The sequence below is a fragment of the Centruroides sculpturatus genome, unplaced genomic scaffold (genome assembly GCF_000671375.1).
Source record: "Centruroides sculpturatus isolate CEXI.00-Female unplaced genomic scaffold, Cexi_2.0 scaffold79, whole genome shotgun sequence".
Lineage (NCBI taxonomy): Eukaryota > Metazoa > Arthropoda > Arachnida > Scorpiones > Buthidae > Centruroides > Centruroides sculpturatus.
In genome coordinates, this window is record NW_019384415.1 from 554,333 (window position 1) to 572,255 (window position 17,923).

The 17,923-nt window shown below is 27.8% G+C and overlaps 1 protein-coding gene across 1 annotated transcript in view; it reads left to right on the forward strand.

The window, feature by feature from the left end:
• Positions 1-7,181: 7,181 nt before the first annotated feature.
• The window catches only part of LOC111619174 (ankyrin repeat and sterile alpha motif domain-containing protein 1B-like), a 55,343-nt gene continuing 44,601 nt past the window's right edge, over positions 7,182-17,923 (forward strand). Inside the window, exon 1 of the mRNA XM_023360865.1 lies at positions 7,182-7,527. Within this exon, the coding sequence (XP_023216633.1) occupies positions 7,424-7,527 (104 nt within the window). The 5' untranslated portion in view covers positions 7,182-7,423. The remainder of the gene's footprint in view (positions 7,528-17,923) is intronic.

Below are 17,923 nucleotides of genomic sequence, written 5' to 3' on the forward strand. Positions count from 1 at the left end.
GGTGATAATAAATAAATATATATGAAATCAAAATAAAATGTTTTACAGCGTCAATCTTGTTATTTAATAGCCACACCTTGTACATCATTGTATTAAGGCTTAGAAATAAAGTATTAAATTCATTTCAGATTTAGCATTGGCAATATTTAAGAAATTTCAAATTATCATTTCAATTTGAATTATGTGACTAACATGATCTCACATATCTATAAAAAAAAAACAAAACAGTGAGTGTATTTGAAGGTAAAATGAAATAGGCAATAGCGTGACTAGAACCAAATTAGAATGCACAAACTTATATTGACTCCTACACCACTATGGATGAAGACTAAACTCTTAGATATTGTATATACACATGTATAAGTGCATTTGTCACATTCAAACTTTTTCCTGTACTTATTTTTTTCTTAATTTATTTATATATAAAGATAAGGTCTGTCTCTGAGCAATTCCTGATTATGCTTCTGGAAAGGAGAAAATTAAGACATAGTATACTGAAACAACAAACTTTATAAAACTCTGTTTTAACCCTTTCAAGTTTCTAACATTTATATGTATGGATTCATCTTTTACAGTTTGAAGATGTAAATGCCATTATTGCAATGGCATATGCAGAGAGGGACAAGGGGATTAGCAAAAAAAAGAAAAAAGATACTAGAAAATTTTTAAAAATCTTTTCCTAATTAAAATTCATTTTTTAAAAATTTATATTGTATTGTATCTTCTAATTCTATACTATTTATGAATTAGCTGACACACAAAGTGGAAATTTCATTAAACTCACATTAAAAATTTTTTTTTCTGTTTAATTTGGCTCACTCTAAGATTAAATCCTGAGTGCACCGCTGCATTACTGTACTCCAGAGCACACCTAGTCTGTTGGTCTGTGATTATTGTATTAATTAACTATATAAATTTACAAACATTTCACAAATAATTCAGTTTATTAAAAGTATAATTTAAATACCAATATTTTCATATTTTAAAAATTAATTTAGTTCTAATTGAAACTCTGATAAATTATTTTTATTAATTTTTCCATAAAATTTAAAAACCATTGCTGATTAAAAACACATTAAATTTAAACTTTTTCCATAAATATGAATCTGTTAATCATATACTTTTATCTAATGTTAGTTAATTGCATAATTAAGTGCTCCCTATCTTACTGCTTAATGTACTGTATAGCATAATGATTGTACTACACATTATTGTACAATATTTTGGGTTACTCAGATAGTGTAGCATCTGCCTACAATCACTAGTGTAGCGAGGGGGGCGAGAGTGTCTATCATGCCCCGAGTACCAATTGCAGGGGGGCGCCAAATAATCTCCAAGACAAACAAGATTTGTTTCTGGAAGGGGCGCCAAAAAAGCGTTGTGCCCTGGGCGCCAGTTATATTTGCTACACCACTGCCTACAATGCAAATTGATACCAATCTTAATAGATAATAGAGTCTTCTTAACACTTATCTACCAATCAGCATCTACAATGATCCCATTAGAGATGACAACCAATATTAGTGATAACCATGTCATTTCCTTTTTTACACCATTTTATAACAAAAATGGGCACCATTGCCCATGCTCAAATGCCTTATAATATACATAAAGGATTTCAGATTAATATTACTGTACAATATATACAAGCTGAAACATAAATATAAATTGAACTATACAACTATTTAGTACATAAAGATTTAAACTTGTTATGTAAGTCTTGATCTATCTTCTAAATAAACAATTAATCATGAGAAAATCCATCTTTCATTTGAAACATTTGACATCTGTTCCATTAAAACAGTTTAAATTCTATATCTCAAATACATGTTCATCTATTATTTCAATATCAATTATTGTATGTGATAACTAAAATTTTTTAAATCAATAAAATAATTTCTAACATAAAACATTTCAACTATTTGTTTCTAATTCAAAATAATTATAAAAATGTAATACTGAAAAATGTAAGACAGAATATATATTTTCCAAAATTGTGTAATCAATAAAAATTGTGAATTCTAAAAATACTGACATGTTTCAAATAGTTATTTTAAGATTTTTATGTAAATATTAAAGCAGAGATGTCAATATTTTATTTTTCAGAGTAGTAGTTCTAAATAGATTTAGTGCCCTTAATTTTAAAAATAAACTTGAATATAGGTTGGTGTAGAAATAAGATAGCAAGAAGAAAATATAACTTTTACATAGAAATAAGTAATTGACTTTATATAGAAAAATTGACCACAATATACAATGAACAATGTGATAAAATATTAATGACTGTATTAAATAAAATTATGCAGATATTTTTATATTTATTTAAAATATTCAGACTAACTCAATTAGTAAATTAAATCTCAATTTATTGAAAAAAATTATGGCAGAAATGTTTACATTTGCTTGACAAAATTTACATGCATAAATTGATTTTATCATTAGTTTACTCCTGGTAACATTTTATATAAAAAAAATTATTGATTTTCTCAGATGGCATTTAGTATATATTGTATTTAAATAATAGCTATTAACTGAAATGAAGTAGAAAAATATCATATATGAAAATTATAGAATAGAAAAATTTCTTAATTAAATTGAAATTAAATTCATTTGGATAGAACAATAATTCTTCAAATAGCCCTTAATTCAGCAATATACTGTACAATATGAATAATTCAAAACATTGTTAATTTCAAATTATTGAAAACATTATTTTACTACACTAGTGTAGGCAACTATTATTTTACTTGTAAAGTTTTTAATAATTTTAAATTTCTAAATCATGTATCTTCTGAACATTTTTTACTATACTTATCAGTTAATTTTCAGAAATAATTCATTTCTATAAAGCTGAAGTTTATGAAGGGCACACTTTAGTTGAATGGAATTAGTTGAAGTTGGCTGAACAAACTGAAAACATTCCTAGTAAATTCTTATTTTTGGTTTCTTTAAAAAGCAATTTGAGTTTCTTTTCATTATTGTTCATTTAATAACAACTCTATTAGTGAAATGATAAGACATGTATTAACAGATATTATATATGCTGATGTGCATAAATCAGGAAAGTAAAACAAATTCAAATATATAAACAAACCTGTACAGAATTTAATCTAACTATGTATAGGCATACATTTTGCTTTAACTCAAACTTCTATAAAATACCAAATACTGTTCATTGTGACAAACATCAGTGGTGATCTGTATATATATTTGCATGTTGGTCCAATGACAAGTAAAAAAATTTATAATTGTCAGGTCTTAAGCAGATATAAAAATAAAATTAAAGCATATCTGTTGCATATGGTTTGGTTAGGAGTATGTACCATACTACAAAAATTAGGTGTAGAAGCATATCTTCTTCTACACCTAATTTTTGAAATATGGTATAAAATAAAAATACATTTGAAAGGGGTCAATTTTCTAGTACAAAAATATTGGAAGAATACATTCTTCTAGAAGTTTTTGTTTCATAAGTTAAGTTGTTCTTAGAGGAAGTTTATTATCTGTAAACATCCTGGCATACTCAATGAAATTTAAGGACTTGAGGCTTGATTAATTCATTTATCATACATCTTCACTTTCAAGGTATTCATCCTCAAATCTCACCTCATGAGGATGGATATTATCATTACTTAAAACAAAATTTGAATCAAGAGAATCTCAAAGAAGTGCACATGGGGTTCTAAGATCTCATCTCAATATCGTGCAATATCAAAGTTTCATTATTGACAGCATTAAGTGAGATGTAAGCAATTAATCATGATACCTATCCACACTAGTGTCTCTCCACTTCTAAAACTGTTCCTTTCCATTATATTGAAGAAATGATTTTGAGCACTAAATTTTTCCCAGATATATTGGTACTGGGCTCCATATTTTGTGGAGCCCAGTGCAAAATATGATGTTTTCAAGATGTTGAGAGTCAAGCAGTAACTGAGCACAAGCCCTACTAATATACAGGTACACACTCATGATGCATGCTGCCCTGGTGCTAAGAATCATTTAGTAACAAAACTCAACCCATCTGTAGAGTAAATTTCCTTCTGTTCAGCTGTCCAATTTTAACTGAGTTCAATTCATACAATTTTAATTGAGAATTGATACAAACCTACCTGTTGTTGAGGCAAATTCCAAGGATAGTTGCAAGCAGTCATGTCTATTGTGCTTTGCAGTTAAAACTACTTAGTGTTCAACCTCAACCATTGTGCCATATCAACCTTTGGATATCCATTTAGTACATGTTTCTCTCTCTCAAAACTGTCATAATAGTCTTGAAGTGAATTTTTGGAAATATTTGTATATCTGAAAGCTGCTGCTTGACTTCAAACAATTTCCATCCTGTTGATGGTGCTCTACCTCTAATTGTCAACTTCAAATCAACAAAAACATTTAGCTTTCCCAAAATGTTGCTACATCAAAAATTGAAGGAAGAGCATTTGCAGAGCTGATTTTGTTATTCCTACTTTACATAAGTGTTACTGCATTAAAACATTTGCATACAGTTTTACTAATCAGTGAATAATCAGAATGCCTGTAGACATTCTAGTTTTAATTGAAAAAATCAACTTCATTCTTTTAAAACCAGTAAAACATGAAACTTCTTTAATTTAAACACACTAATGAATATTAATCAGGTTCTTTTTGAACAACTTGGAAGTGTGTTAAACAATTTACGAAAACATGAACCCGACAATACAAGCATTTTGAAAAATATAAAAGAATTAAAGATTAACCTATAAGGTTAATCTTTAATTCTTTAATTCTTTAATTAAAGATTAACCTATAAGGTTAATCTTTAATTCTTTTATATTTTTTATATTATAGGAAATCTTTTATATTATAGGAAACACTAAACTTTTTAAACTAAAAGTTAATGAACAAAACAGTGTTAGTAAATGAGAATAATATCTTATTGAAAAGTGCATGTTCTTTTGTTATTCTGTTCTGTGCCTAATAAGATAATAAGAAGTTTTTATCTTTGTCATAAACAATTTCCAAGAATTTTAAGCCATGTCTACAGAAGCAAAGATCAAAAAATTCAAAAATATAGAAGCTATTTTTAGTTATTATTCTGCTAGCTAGTTAATTCTATTCTAGTTTTTCTGATATCTCTTGCAGTTAAACTAGACACATCCAAAAGATTTATATTTTTAAAGTTATTTTAGTAGCTTGATAAGAGAACATTACAATCTATATATATTTTAAAAATAGTTCATTATTGGAGTATATCATGCAGTATTGGCTTTAAATAGGCCTGTATGTCAATGAATAATCACAAATCAGCAATATACCTCATATAACATAAGCATTTTTAGTACTTTTTACAGTATAAAATGTAAACAATCTTAATTACTGTTTTAGGATATTTTTCCAAATTTAAAAAATTTTCCCCAAAATCATTTAGATTATTTATAGACTTGTGCATAAAAATTTTTTAAAAACTACCTTAATTGTTAGTCATTTCCACATTAGTTTTCCTGAAAACAGAAAAAAACTTTATAACAACTCTTTGCTCTAATTCCAAATCCAAGAGTATTTAGAAACTGTACTAGAGTTGCAACTGTCAATGAACAATTCAAAAGTTAGAAGGTAAACTTGTTTTAAAAAAGAAAAAAAATAAACAGTAGTGTGTAACACAACAAAAGTGACATCATCAATTTCCATACTACTAAAATATTCTTCATAGTTAATATATCTTAAAATAATTTTCATAGTATTATTTCAATACAATTACACTTTTATTGTATATATTTTATAAATATAATCTCTTAAAGATATTAATTTAGTTACAAATTTTTGTACACAAATCTCAACACAAAAACCTTTAAAAATGCAGCCTTTTTATTCACCTCGCCTTTTATAGCACTTTTTATTCTTATATGTCTAAGAAAATTCAAACGTTTTAAAAAGTTGCAAAAGAAATTTTGTTATAGAAATCGGAATCATTCGATTTTTCTGTTCCCAAGGAAGGCCATTCAAACTGGCTGAAAACATTTGGAAAAGAGAATAAAAAGGCTGCATTTTTAAAGGTTTTTGTGTCAAGGTTTGTGTATTATTTAAGTGCAGTTAGAGAAGAGTACAAATTTCTGTGAAAATTATCCTTCAGATTACACACATTATATAAGCATGATTTGTGTTATAAAATAATAATGTGTACATACTACATAATTACTTTTATTGTAATTCCTCAGACGAAACATACTCAGATTTTAATTTTTGAAATAAAAGTTGAAAATTTGATATATTCAAAATACATTCAGTAAAGTTTACTTTTAGGATAAGTATATATGTAAAATTACAGTTCTGAACAAAGGATTTGGACCCCTCAAATTTTACACCCCAGGACTGATTTCAGGGGTCTATATCTCACAAAGGGTCACATGTGGACTATTGGTTCCTTTGACTTTTTTTATTCCTATGGGCATAGTCTACAGCTTGGATAAGGTCTCAACCACCTCATTCAGGGCTACATTCGTACCAGTGTATATGTATACATATATAGCTAATAACTACTCAGTGGCATGTTATCCTAAGGACAAAAAGGGCAATTGCATGGGCCCTCACCAACAGGGTCCAAAACCTTTTATATGAAAATATTCCCCCCAAAAAATGTCTGAAGTCTGAACACTACATGGGGTCCCCTAATTCAAATTTGCATAGGGCCCCATGAGGCCATAACACACCACTGTCCCTAATATGTATTAAAGACTCAGGTAACCTATAGCCATGATGTATTTTTGAGCCAATTTATAATTAGATTTAATTATTTATTAAAGCAGTAATAGATGAACATGTTAATATTATATTTAGAAAACAAACATAAAAATTTAATTTTCTTTTATAGATTTGGCTCTTAGAAAATCAATCATACCAGAATTTAAATACTGTAAACTTCTTCCACATAAAGCACCTGAAAAATAAATCATAAATATTTCAACGCTTCGAGATCAATACATAGTTTCGTATCGAGAAAAAATAAACATAAGATACTTATGCGATAAAATAAATATAGTTACTATTTCACCATTGAAAACGTTTTTAAAATTATCATTCAAGAGTATCGTGTCTCTTATCGATTCAAATTCAAATTTTTTTTTTCCATTGTTACGTATGACAGCAGCACCGAAAACGTATTGGTCGACGATTCGGAATTTAGTTTCGTAATTATTATTTCGTGAAAATTATAAAACGTCACAAAGCTATATTTAATTGTTATTATACGTTATAATTAAGAATAAGACGGTATTTATCGTTTAAATTTGAAAGAAGTAACGCCATTAGTATATTTGTGGCACGAGCGGTATCGCGGTCAATCCCGTTCGATCAACATGGACGTCCGAGGCGAGCGTTGTTAGGATGTCAGGCGCAATGTGATTTCTTTGATCGGCAGGTGTTTAAGGCGCTTAGAAGCGCAAAAATTTCGATGGGAAAAGAACAAGAACTCATTGAAGCAGCCAGAAGTGGTAATATATTGGTAGTTGAGAGAATATTGAGCCAAAGAGCCAAGAAAACAGGACCTTTAGCGAGGTAAGACCTGGGGAACTCGCACTTAGATCCGAGGGGTGCTTGGTTCGGATGGGATCTCCGAAACTACATTATTAACACTCTAGTAATTTTCCCATTCTTTTATCTATAATTATGAAGCGAATATGAAGAATTTCGATCAGTTTTCTCCACGTTTTTGTTTTCTTACGTGCGGCATTATAAAAGAATTAACAAATAAAAATCATCCTTGTAAATATTGATCTTAGTGATGCAGAGTGATGTCATCCGGCTCTGCTGCTATCGTCATTGGAGAGGACGTGAAAGAAAACGGAGAAAGGAATAAATATATTGTGCGTGTGTGTGTCTGTGTGTGTGTGTTTTCCATGTTTTCTCTCATTTCACAAGAAATGGAACTAATACAAATATTTAAATGGTGAATTTCTGCCGGTTCGTAAATACATTTCATTACCTGCTTAATTGCGATCTCTTTGTGTGGATGGATGCAATTTAATTGATGAAAAAAATCATTTTTTTCTTACTTCTCTGCAATGCTTTAACGCGAATTTATATTTATATAGTTCCTTTTTTTTCCTTATAAAAATGGCGAAATTTATATAGTTCGTATGTCAGAATGATTAATATGCGAGATACTGTAGTCCTGTATTACACACCTGTTTTAAATACAGGTGTCAAATGATTTTAGCGAAAATATCGTGTTCACTTTAAAATTATTCCCAGCAGCATTAATTATATAAATTTTCGCGGTTTAAAATATAATTTTACTCATAAATTCCTTTTTTTTCCAGCCGATTTTACCTCCTCACATTTATCTCGTGATGTCGGATTCTGTGAAGCAATTTATATTTTTATAAGCTGTAAAAATGCTAATTTTGTTTTATTTCAATGAAATTATTTTAGTTTCTATCGATAGTTTCATTTCCTATCATCATAAACATCTTTATCTTTTTTTTGCTCCGATATCTTTCAGTACAATAATTCAAAAACATCGATTATTTTTGGCCGTAATCTTATCATAAATATAATAAAATCGGCAAAGATTATTTTATCTTAATATTCATTGTATAATCGAGTTACTTATTTACTTTCAGAATACCGATTTATCATAATTTAGCACGCGATTATCCGTAAATTTAACTTAATAAAGGTAAAAATAATAATATAACTTAATAATAATCGATACAATCTCTATTTAATACTTAAATATACAAAAAATATATAATGAAAACGTGTTTTAATGCTTTTTTTTAAACTCCAAACTTCTAATTTTGAAGTTTAGAAGGTATTCTTATGCATGTAATTATTTTAAATTATTAATTTAAATAATAATAATTTCTCCATTGATACTTGAGATCTTAAGAATTCTGAACATTCAACATTGATTTAATGGTGAAATAATGTAATGAAAACAGAAATCCAATACAAACTGTTACACAAAATCCAATTATTTTTATTCATTTTTCAGTTGAGTGTAAAATAATTGGAACGGATTCTTCTTCAAATTAAAAATGATTTATTCACAAAATTCCACACACTCAATTATAAATCTATGGAAACAATTATTTGCATCTAAGATTTCTTAATTTTTCCATTATAAAATTTAATAATAATAATTATTATTATTATTGTTTTATGAAACCGAATTTTAATTAACTCAACCACCTCATTCAGGGCTACATTCGTACCAGTGTATATGTATACATATATAGCTAATAACTACTCAGTGGCATGTTATCCTACGGACAAAAAGGGCAATTGCATGGGCCCTCACCAACAGGGTCCAAAACCTTTTATATGAAAATATTCCCCCCAAAAAATGTCTGAAGTCTGAACACTACATGGGGTCCCCTAATTCAAATTTGCATAGGGCCCCATGAGGCCATAACACACCACTGTCCCTAATAAANATTATTATTATCAATAATTGTATGCCATAATACATTAAAAAAACTAATAAAATGAACATCCTTTGGAATAAATTTTAATGTACTACTATCGAAATTAATTTAGAACATAAATTTCTTCATTAATCTTCTTTATTGAACGTTTATAGACAGCTGATTAACACCTTCCTCTTAATGATTTAGTAATTTTAAATGGAAGAATGTGAAGTGCTAGTGCTTAATTTCGGTCAAGAAAAATTTGTTTATTTAATAAATCATCATTTGCCTTTCATTTATAGTAGAAATAGAAGTGACCTTTGCATGTTTGTTAGGAAGGAAAGCTGCCACAAGATCAATAACTCAGTTCTTTTCTCAGCATTTTCTATAAATTGCGTTGTAGATATACCACTGTTAGATAATGCATTCATTAAATATACATCTACAGTATTAACTATTTAATGACTCATTGATTTTAATAGGAGAGAATGGATACTTAAGTGAGTTTTTAAACTCGAGATTTCGCCTTATTGATTTCACATGGATTTCAATATAATCGTTGGTGTAGAAGAAATGCAATTTGAAAAGAAATACGTGGCATTTTTAATAAAAAAATAAATAAATATAAACGTTGCATTTACTATAGGAATTTGCATTAAGGCGAAAAACTTAGTGTCTCATTTGTTGAACACAATATTTATTTATTGATACTGAACACGAAACAGCACTAATGATAGTTTGTCTCGCTAGGAACATATATATACACACATTCCATCTTAATATAGATATTTATATATTATTAATTAATATAATTTGATATATTTGGCATTCACAACACTCTTTATTCTATTAATAAAGCATGACCCCAATGAATAATATCGTTTGTATTGTTTTTTTTCTTTTTAATCAATGTTATAAGTTCGTTTTGGGGTGAACTCTAGCTTTAATCGTTTAAAAAAGTGAAACTTTTATCATCTGAGAAGTTAAAACATGCAAGAAATTTGCTTTATAAAGCTTAATTGAATACGAAATCTGTAAATATTATATAGCATACACCCTGTTTAAATTTTGATTCATTTACTTAATTAAATTTAACAAATCCGTCCGTGTTTTAATTAATTTTAAAGTTATGATTCATTGCTTTGTTAAGTTTAATTACATTTCGATTCATGTTTAAATTTAAAAACCAACGATTTTTGTGTAAAATCGATATATATTAAAGGCTTTTAAATAGCAAACCACCCCCGTAATAAAATAGAACAATTTCTTCTGTTTTGCATTGTAAGACCCTAAGATGTTCACCGAATTAATAATTTCCGAATTAATTTTCCAGAAAAATATCCGTAAAATTTTATAAATTACTTCCTCGGGATGTTGCCAAAAATAATTTTAAATAGAATAAATGGTCCTTTTGGATAAAGGACACGTTAGAGTTTGCAGATGTGTCGTAGTCAAAAGTTGCTAGTGGCCTTGGGGACTGTCTGGATTGCCTCTTGGAAACAACAGGTGGTATAGGGTCATGAGCTTTTTAGTGGTACGTGTTCGATAATATACGTCATGTTTTTCGATTTGTTACGATGATATCGGAAAGAATTTCATAGAAAAACATTTTTAAAGATTGCTTCCTCCATTGCAATAATAATTTTGACCTACGGAAATCGGTGATAAGATCGAAGGTCCAACTCGCTGATAGTTATCAGAAAACATTGTTTTTTCTTTATAATTTAATTGTTTGATTATTCGGAAAAAGTTTTATGGCTCAATTTAATATAGATTAGTTTTTTCAATGCAACATGAGTAACTCTCGTTAATTCGATTCAGTGATTTGTGAACTGTTAACCTGCATAAAGTAATTCGATATTAAATCTTAATATAAAGTTATGTAATGTAGTTTTAAAAAGAATAAGTTCGATTAATCATCAGCAAAAATCATTTTCCAATTTTTTTTTATTCTAGATTTTTATGTGTGATGTAAAATAAGTTAAATTACCTGATATATTAATATTAATAATGTATAATTTGATATTCACTCTGATATTATCTAAAGACAATGCTTCAATTTTTGAATTACAAAACCTTAATTATAATTAAAATATTTAAGGGAATTCCTGTTAAGATTTAAATAGAATTAAATTAGAAAAAATTATTCCTGTTTGCATCGAAAATTTCATTTTATTTAAATTTTTCTTTCGTTTGTTTATTCAGCAGGCGCTTTATTTATTTTTTTAAAATTGTTATCTCAATTAATTACTCGTTTATCTTTTGTATCTCTCGATAGCAGAATGCTTCCTGTAATATTAAATTTAAAAAATAGTAAGCTTTGCATTAAATATTTAATGATAGAAATCTGTAAAGAATAATCTTATATTTTGATACAAAAATAGATAAAACCCTACTTCATTTTTCTCTAATATTGATTTTTATTCACCTACCAACTATTAAGTCCAGGACAATGTTTTTCTTGTTAAATTTTTCTTTATACAGGATTATTTCCGGTTATATATATATAACTTCTACTTATTCCTTATACCTGTTTCTTTCAGCATGACTCTAACCTTTTTTCCTGTTTTTCTTTCTCTTTTAGCTATTTACTTTTTCATTTACTATTTTTTTTTTTCTTCTTTATATTGTTTGGAAAGCTTAAAGTCGTTAGTAAATGAAGTACAGGAAAAAATCTTTGTGTACTACACAGTTTTGCAGTTTTTAAGAGTATTTTGTACATGTTCTTAATGGAATATCTTACCTTCAGTACGCGTTTTGTGTATAAAAGATAAAATTTTACTTGAAATATAATGAATTACACCATAGATTCTTAACCTGGGGTTCGAGGACTCTACTGAATTTCTGTAGATCAATAGCTTTCGGGAGGTCGGTGTACTTTGATATGGAAAAAATTAAGTTTTTTTTTATATTTTAACCGATCTCTAATTACTTAATCCATTAGTAAATTAGCTGATAATTTTTAATAATATTTAATTAAAATAGTTATAAAAAATATATTTTAATACACAGGATTACAAAGTAAATCCATTATATTTTATTTTATGTATTTATATTATTCTGGAAGAGGTCCATGGCGCATAAAAAAAAGGTTAAGGAACCCTGAATTAGATACATTTATTTATTATATAGAAAATTGTGTGTATAGAGGGAATTGCTATAAGAAAATTGGAGGAAATAAAATAATTTTCTTTGAGATTAATTGGTGAAAAATTTTATTTTATCAGTCAAATTTCTTAATTTTATATCTCACTCTTTACTATCATTATACAAATGTATAGAGAGAAATGTTTATTAAATTATGTAGGATTTATTAATATGGGCATTGGCGTTATCCATAAAAGAAATCAATTAAAGTAGAACATATTTACAGCGAAATTTAGAAAAGTAAGGCAATATTCTGAATTAGTCGAGTCATTTTCTTGAAACGGAAAATATAAACTGTGAAATATTTCAAATCTTTCAGTACGAGGAAGGAAGTGGAATCGTTTTCTAAATGCCCCTCGTGAGATCATTGCCGTGAATAATGAACACTCGGTAATAGCACCGGAAATAGCGGCTTGTTACTATAATTATTGAAATGAAATTCCAAATATTCCATATTTAATATATTGTAGATATCGGTTTAAATACAAATTTCAAAAATTTAATTTAATTTTTTTTTTGCTTCATAGAGGAACAAGTGAAGAAAAAGTAATTGTATTTGGAGAAATAATTAATTTATTATTATTATTGTTGTTGCAAGAAAAATATTGAGGGAGAGAAGAAGAGGAAGATGCGGATTAAGAAAATAGAATATTTTTCTTTATGATAGGCCCGAATTGGGACCCAATCTGGCCCTATGCATTCAACTCTCGTGAGATCCTAAACGATAAACACTAAAATTTCATTTAAAAGTCTCATAGCTAACACTAATATTATTAGTGTTGTTAAATAACGAAGAAAGTTGGCCTTTATGGGTCCTTTTTATCTTTCGTCCCTATACAATTGCGTGTTTTGCATAATGACTAATCTGTCTCTGGATGTTGAGTACTTTTATACAAGAAAAATGTTCTTTAATTGTTTTTACTGTTATTTTGGGGGAAGCACTCGTATAAATTACTGTAATATATAATATAAAAACTGTATAATTTAAATATTTTTTAGGTAGAAATTTAGATATTTCAATTTATTAAATTGAAATTTATTTACTTTTTCATTGCTTTATTTTCAATTCTATTCCGCATTTAAATATTTAAACGGCTGTATTTTTAATTACCCTAAAGTCCATTTTGCTAAATCATTTTTACAAGTACATGTTACCTTTTCTATTTATTGCACAATTGTTAGCAGACTTTACACTCATTTCCATTATTCTTTGAAGTTACGAAACTTTAAACCGCTACAAACTTTTAAAGTGTTTTTTACAGTCCTTTCATGGAAAATTTAATGTATTTTATGTTTCCATTATATATTTTCAGAGCTTTTAAAGATAAATTTCTTGCTCTTATAAAAGTGCCTTGATATAAACTTTCATAATACTATAAAATATTTTAAATAAATCGTAAACAAGTGCATAAGAGAAACCTCATCGTATGATTTGTTGACGTTCTTTTATATTTATTTATTTTATTTTTTGTTGTAGCTACGAAAATATCTTTGACAAAAATAATTCAGTGTTACGAAGAGTTACTTCTAAAAATAGATTTTTATAGTACGCTACTTTAAATAATCTATATATACTGTATTTTTTATTAGCTTATGAATAAATTATGGCTTTAAAACTTAATTATATATTCGCAAATTTGAACTTTTTTCACGTTTCCAAATTTAAAATTGAAGGTTTAATTTCTAATTTTCATCCTTTTTTTAATGGTACAGTACATCTTTAAATCGTGGTTTTTAATTATAATTTAATCTCCCCCCTCAAAAAACTCCTTTTTGAAAGTCGGGGTGCGCCTTAAATTCGAGGGTTATTATTAATTATAATCCATATTTTTTTCCTGAAAATTGTTTTAGAAGGGTGAATCTTTAAATCCCATACTTTGATCCTTTCCTTCCTGAAAATTCCTTATTAAAGGTCAGTTTGTACGTCTTGTATCGAGGTTTTCTTTCAATTCTCATCCATAATTCTGTAAAGATTCATAAAAATTGACTTAATTTAAATATTCTTTTATGGTTTTATTATTACTATAATTATTTCCTATTAGGAAATTATTTTTCGTTGCACCGGTGTTTTCGTAATTTCCTTTCAAGAATTAATAAATTTCGCATACATTTTATTACATTATACAATATTTTAATTAGAATTTATCTGCAAATCGTTATTATTTAATTAAGAAATCTCACGAAATTTATAAGTCAAATTTTTATTTTTATTAAATCATTTTAAATTTTATATGTTATTAAAAAAATAAAAAGATGAACGATCGTTACTTACCATAAAATTAATAAAAGGTGTAATTTCAATATTTTTATTAAAAATTTAATGTAGTTTCATAAAACTAATGAAATGAAAGCAATTTCGACATCTTAATTAACTAAAATCTTTATTCTTGTGAGTCCACCAAGCGTGAAGATTTCAATTATTACATTATCAAACCATCACTCAATAAATTGATCTGCACTGATGCTTAGAAATCAGATTTTCTTGTAGTATATTCTTATACAGGATTAGATAATAATTACACTTTTATCTAAACTGAAATAGTTTACGCATCGACAAGGTTTCCATACAAAAATAATTCTAAAAATTGTATTGGAAAGTACTGTACGTGAATGCGCTGGTTTTTCTTTGTAGAAATTTCTGACTTTTGGCACTGTAAAGAGGTGTAAGAGGGGGATATGACAATTAGAATGAAATCTGAGATTTTACCCTTGAAAATTCCTTATTAAAGGTCAATTTGTACGTCTTAAATTGAGTATTTCTTCTAATTATCATTCAGAATTTTCTTCTTCCCGAAAATTTTTTCGAATTTAAGATTCATTCCACTTCAAAAGTGCTTGTCGGTCTATATCTTTATTAAGAAATTAAAATCGAACCTCCGATAAGACCACCTTTAGACGTCGATCATTTTCGGGAATATCTCTTTTTTGAAATGTATAGAAAAGTTTGACTGTAAATTCATAAAAATTATATAATGTATGCTATTATTTTGCATTTAAGACGTAGTTTCTGCACGTTTTCCAAGAATGTATCTTAAATTCAGGATATGCCTTGTCACTCTTATAATGAAAATTTTTAGTTTTTCTGCTTGTTTTGTATTTGCTGTCAATTATATCATGCTTTAAATACATTAAATTAATATATTAAACGTTTTTTAACGTTTAATAAATTAATTTAAACGTTAAAATTAAATAAATTAAATTAAATAGAGAAAAACATTAATAAAATATATTTATTTTTAATTACCATCCGAACGTCTTCCTGAAAATCGCTTCTTGAAAGTGGGGCATGCGTTAAATTCGGAGTTGTAAATATGTTAATATAGAATATAGGCTATCAAAAACGCTGGAAACGTGCTGGAAGGGAGTGGGGCCATAGCTCTCGAATCCATGGTCCGATTTTCCTGAAATTTTCTAGGAAAATTCCTCCTGATACACAAACCTCTGCAAAATTTCAGAAAATGTCGACGAAAGGAACGAGAATTAAGCTTCAAAATGAGTGAAAAAATCGTGTCTCTCCCACATACACACATACACTAACAACCATACATGCAGAAGAAATCGACATTTCAAGGTCTCCCTAGCCCAAAAATTAAAAATTTTGGAGGAAGGGTCATTTTTTGACCGATCACCATACTTTCACACCTATACAGTATATAACAGAGGGGAAGTAATAACGAAACTAATTGATAACCTTCGTATTATTTTCCACTAGTTCTTAATTCAGGAAGTAACTAGAATAGAAATTATTATTATTATTATTTAGAGAAGCAATGAAATTATAAACAACACAAGATCTTTTATAGAAAGGATAACTTATTAATTTAGGTTAAGAGGATTCTCCCAGGGCACGACATGTCCTTTTTAGTGAGTAGAATTAAAACGAATTCTATGTAATTTAAACTTGTGGTTTTAATAATATATTATTACAATTTTATATATATATATTTTTTGATTATAAAATGAATCAAATTTGATAGAAACGTTTTATTACATTTTATGCATGTAGTGTTTTAGTTATGTAAACATATAAATCTTGATCAAGATAGCTTTACCATTAATTCTACCGGATTGGAAATTTTAAGGTAGAATAATTACGAATACGTCAAACAATAAATGGTTTAAATTGCATCTTTGAATATTTTACGGCGATATTCAAATGACAATTGATGTAGATTAGTCAGTTCTGTGATTAAAAAAAATCGCTCTAAGGTGAGGAGCAGACATTTAACACGAGAATCCCGCTTATAAAGTCGGGAAGTGGCGTAAGCTCTGCGAGACACATCATGATTAATGGATGAGTCTCATTCGATCGTTCGCATTCAGTATTTCAGTCAGCTTCTATTCTGTTCTGTACTCGACTAAGAGACTGTAACAACGAGAAAAAATTAAAAAATGAAAAAGAAAAAATGTAATCGTTTTTATTAACTGCATACAAATTATGGTACACACTTATATCCCCCTCTTAAAAAAAATTATTTTCTGGCTCGTTTTCTGCAAATATCCTGGCTGTTTATCTGTAAAATTCGATAGTTAAATGTAATTATATTCATCCACTTTTAGTTTTTTATGTATATATATTAATTATAATTTAAATTAAATGCCGTGATTATATTGTATTATGTTGGTGTACAAGCAAACGGGGCGAATATTAGTCTCCTGTTGTTTGATGCGAGGTCATCGTCCTTTCTAATTCAGGTTATTGGTTGTTTAAGAGTAGAATTCCCCGATTTACAGAATGGACTCATATGTATTCGGCTTTAGAAATAATAATTTGATATTTAAAATTTGTATTATCGAATATTTTAATAAAGTGAATTGATTTTCTGGAGGTAATTTATGCAAGTTTCCGTTGAAGTTCACGCAGAGACGTACTGGATGTACTGTACACCGCTTGAAGTATATTTTTATACTTCCTGTTTAGTACAATAGGTATTAGTAGTTTATCATTTAAGGAGATAATTAGACTTTAGGGTCTAAATGCCAACTTAATTGGTAAAAATAAGGTTACGTAATAAGACTGATATTAACCTATTTATTCATTATTTCTCTCAGTTAAATAATATTTTATGATAAAATTTAACCTTGTATACGTGAATGATTCAACAAGTTCGTTGTAAAATGACGTAGCGAGTGAGTCTTGTTAAGGAAAAAACTAGGTGAGATGACGTCATTTATTGCTTCACCTGACGTGTTTCGCGATTATTAAATACATGCAGAAGGTGTTTCGATTTTAAGTTCGAGGAACAAGAGATATATTTCAATGCATTATAAAATATGAATAAGATATTTCGCAATTTAAATAAAATATACCTGTGTCTGTTTGTTAATTTGACCTTTTGAAACACGTACTACACTCGACACGATGACGTAACTCAATATTCTTCCGGAAATTA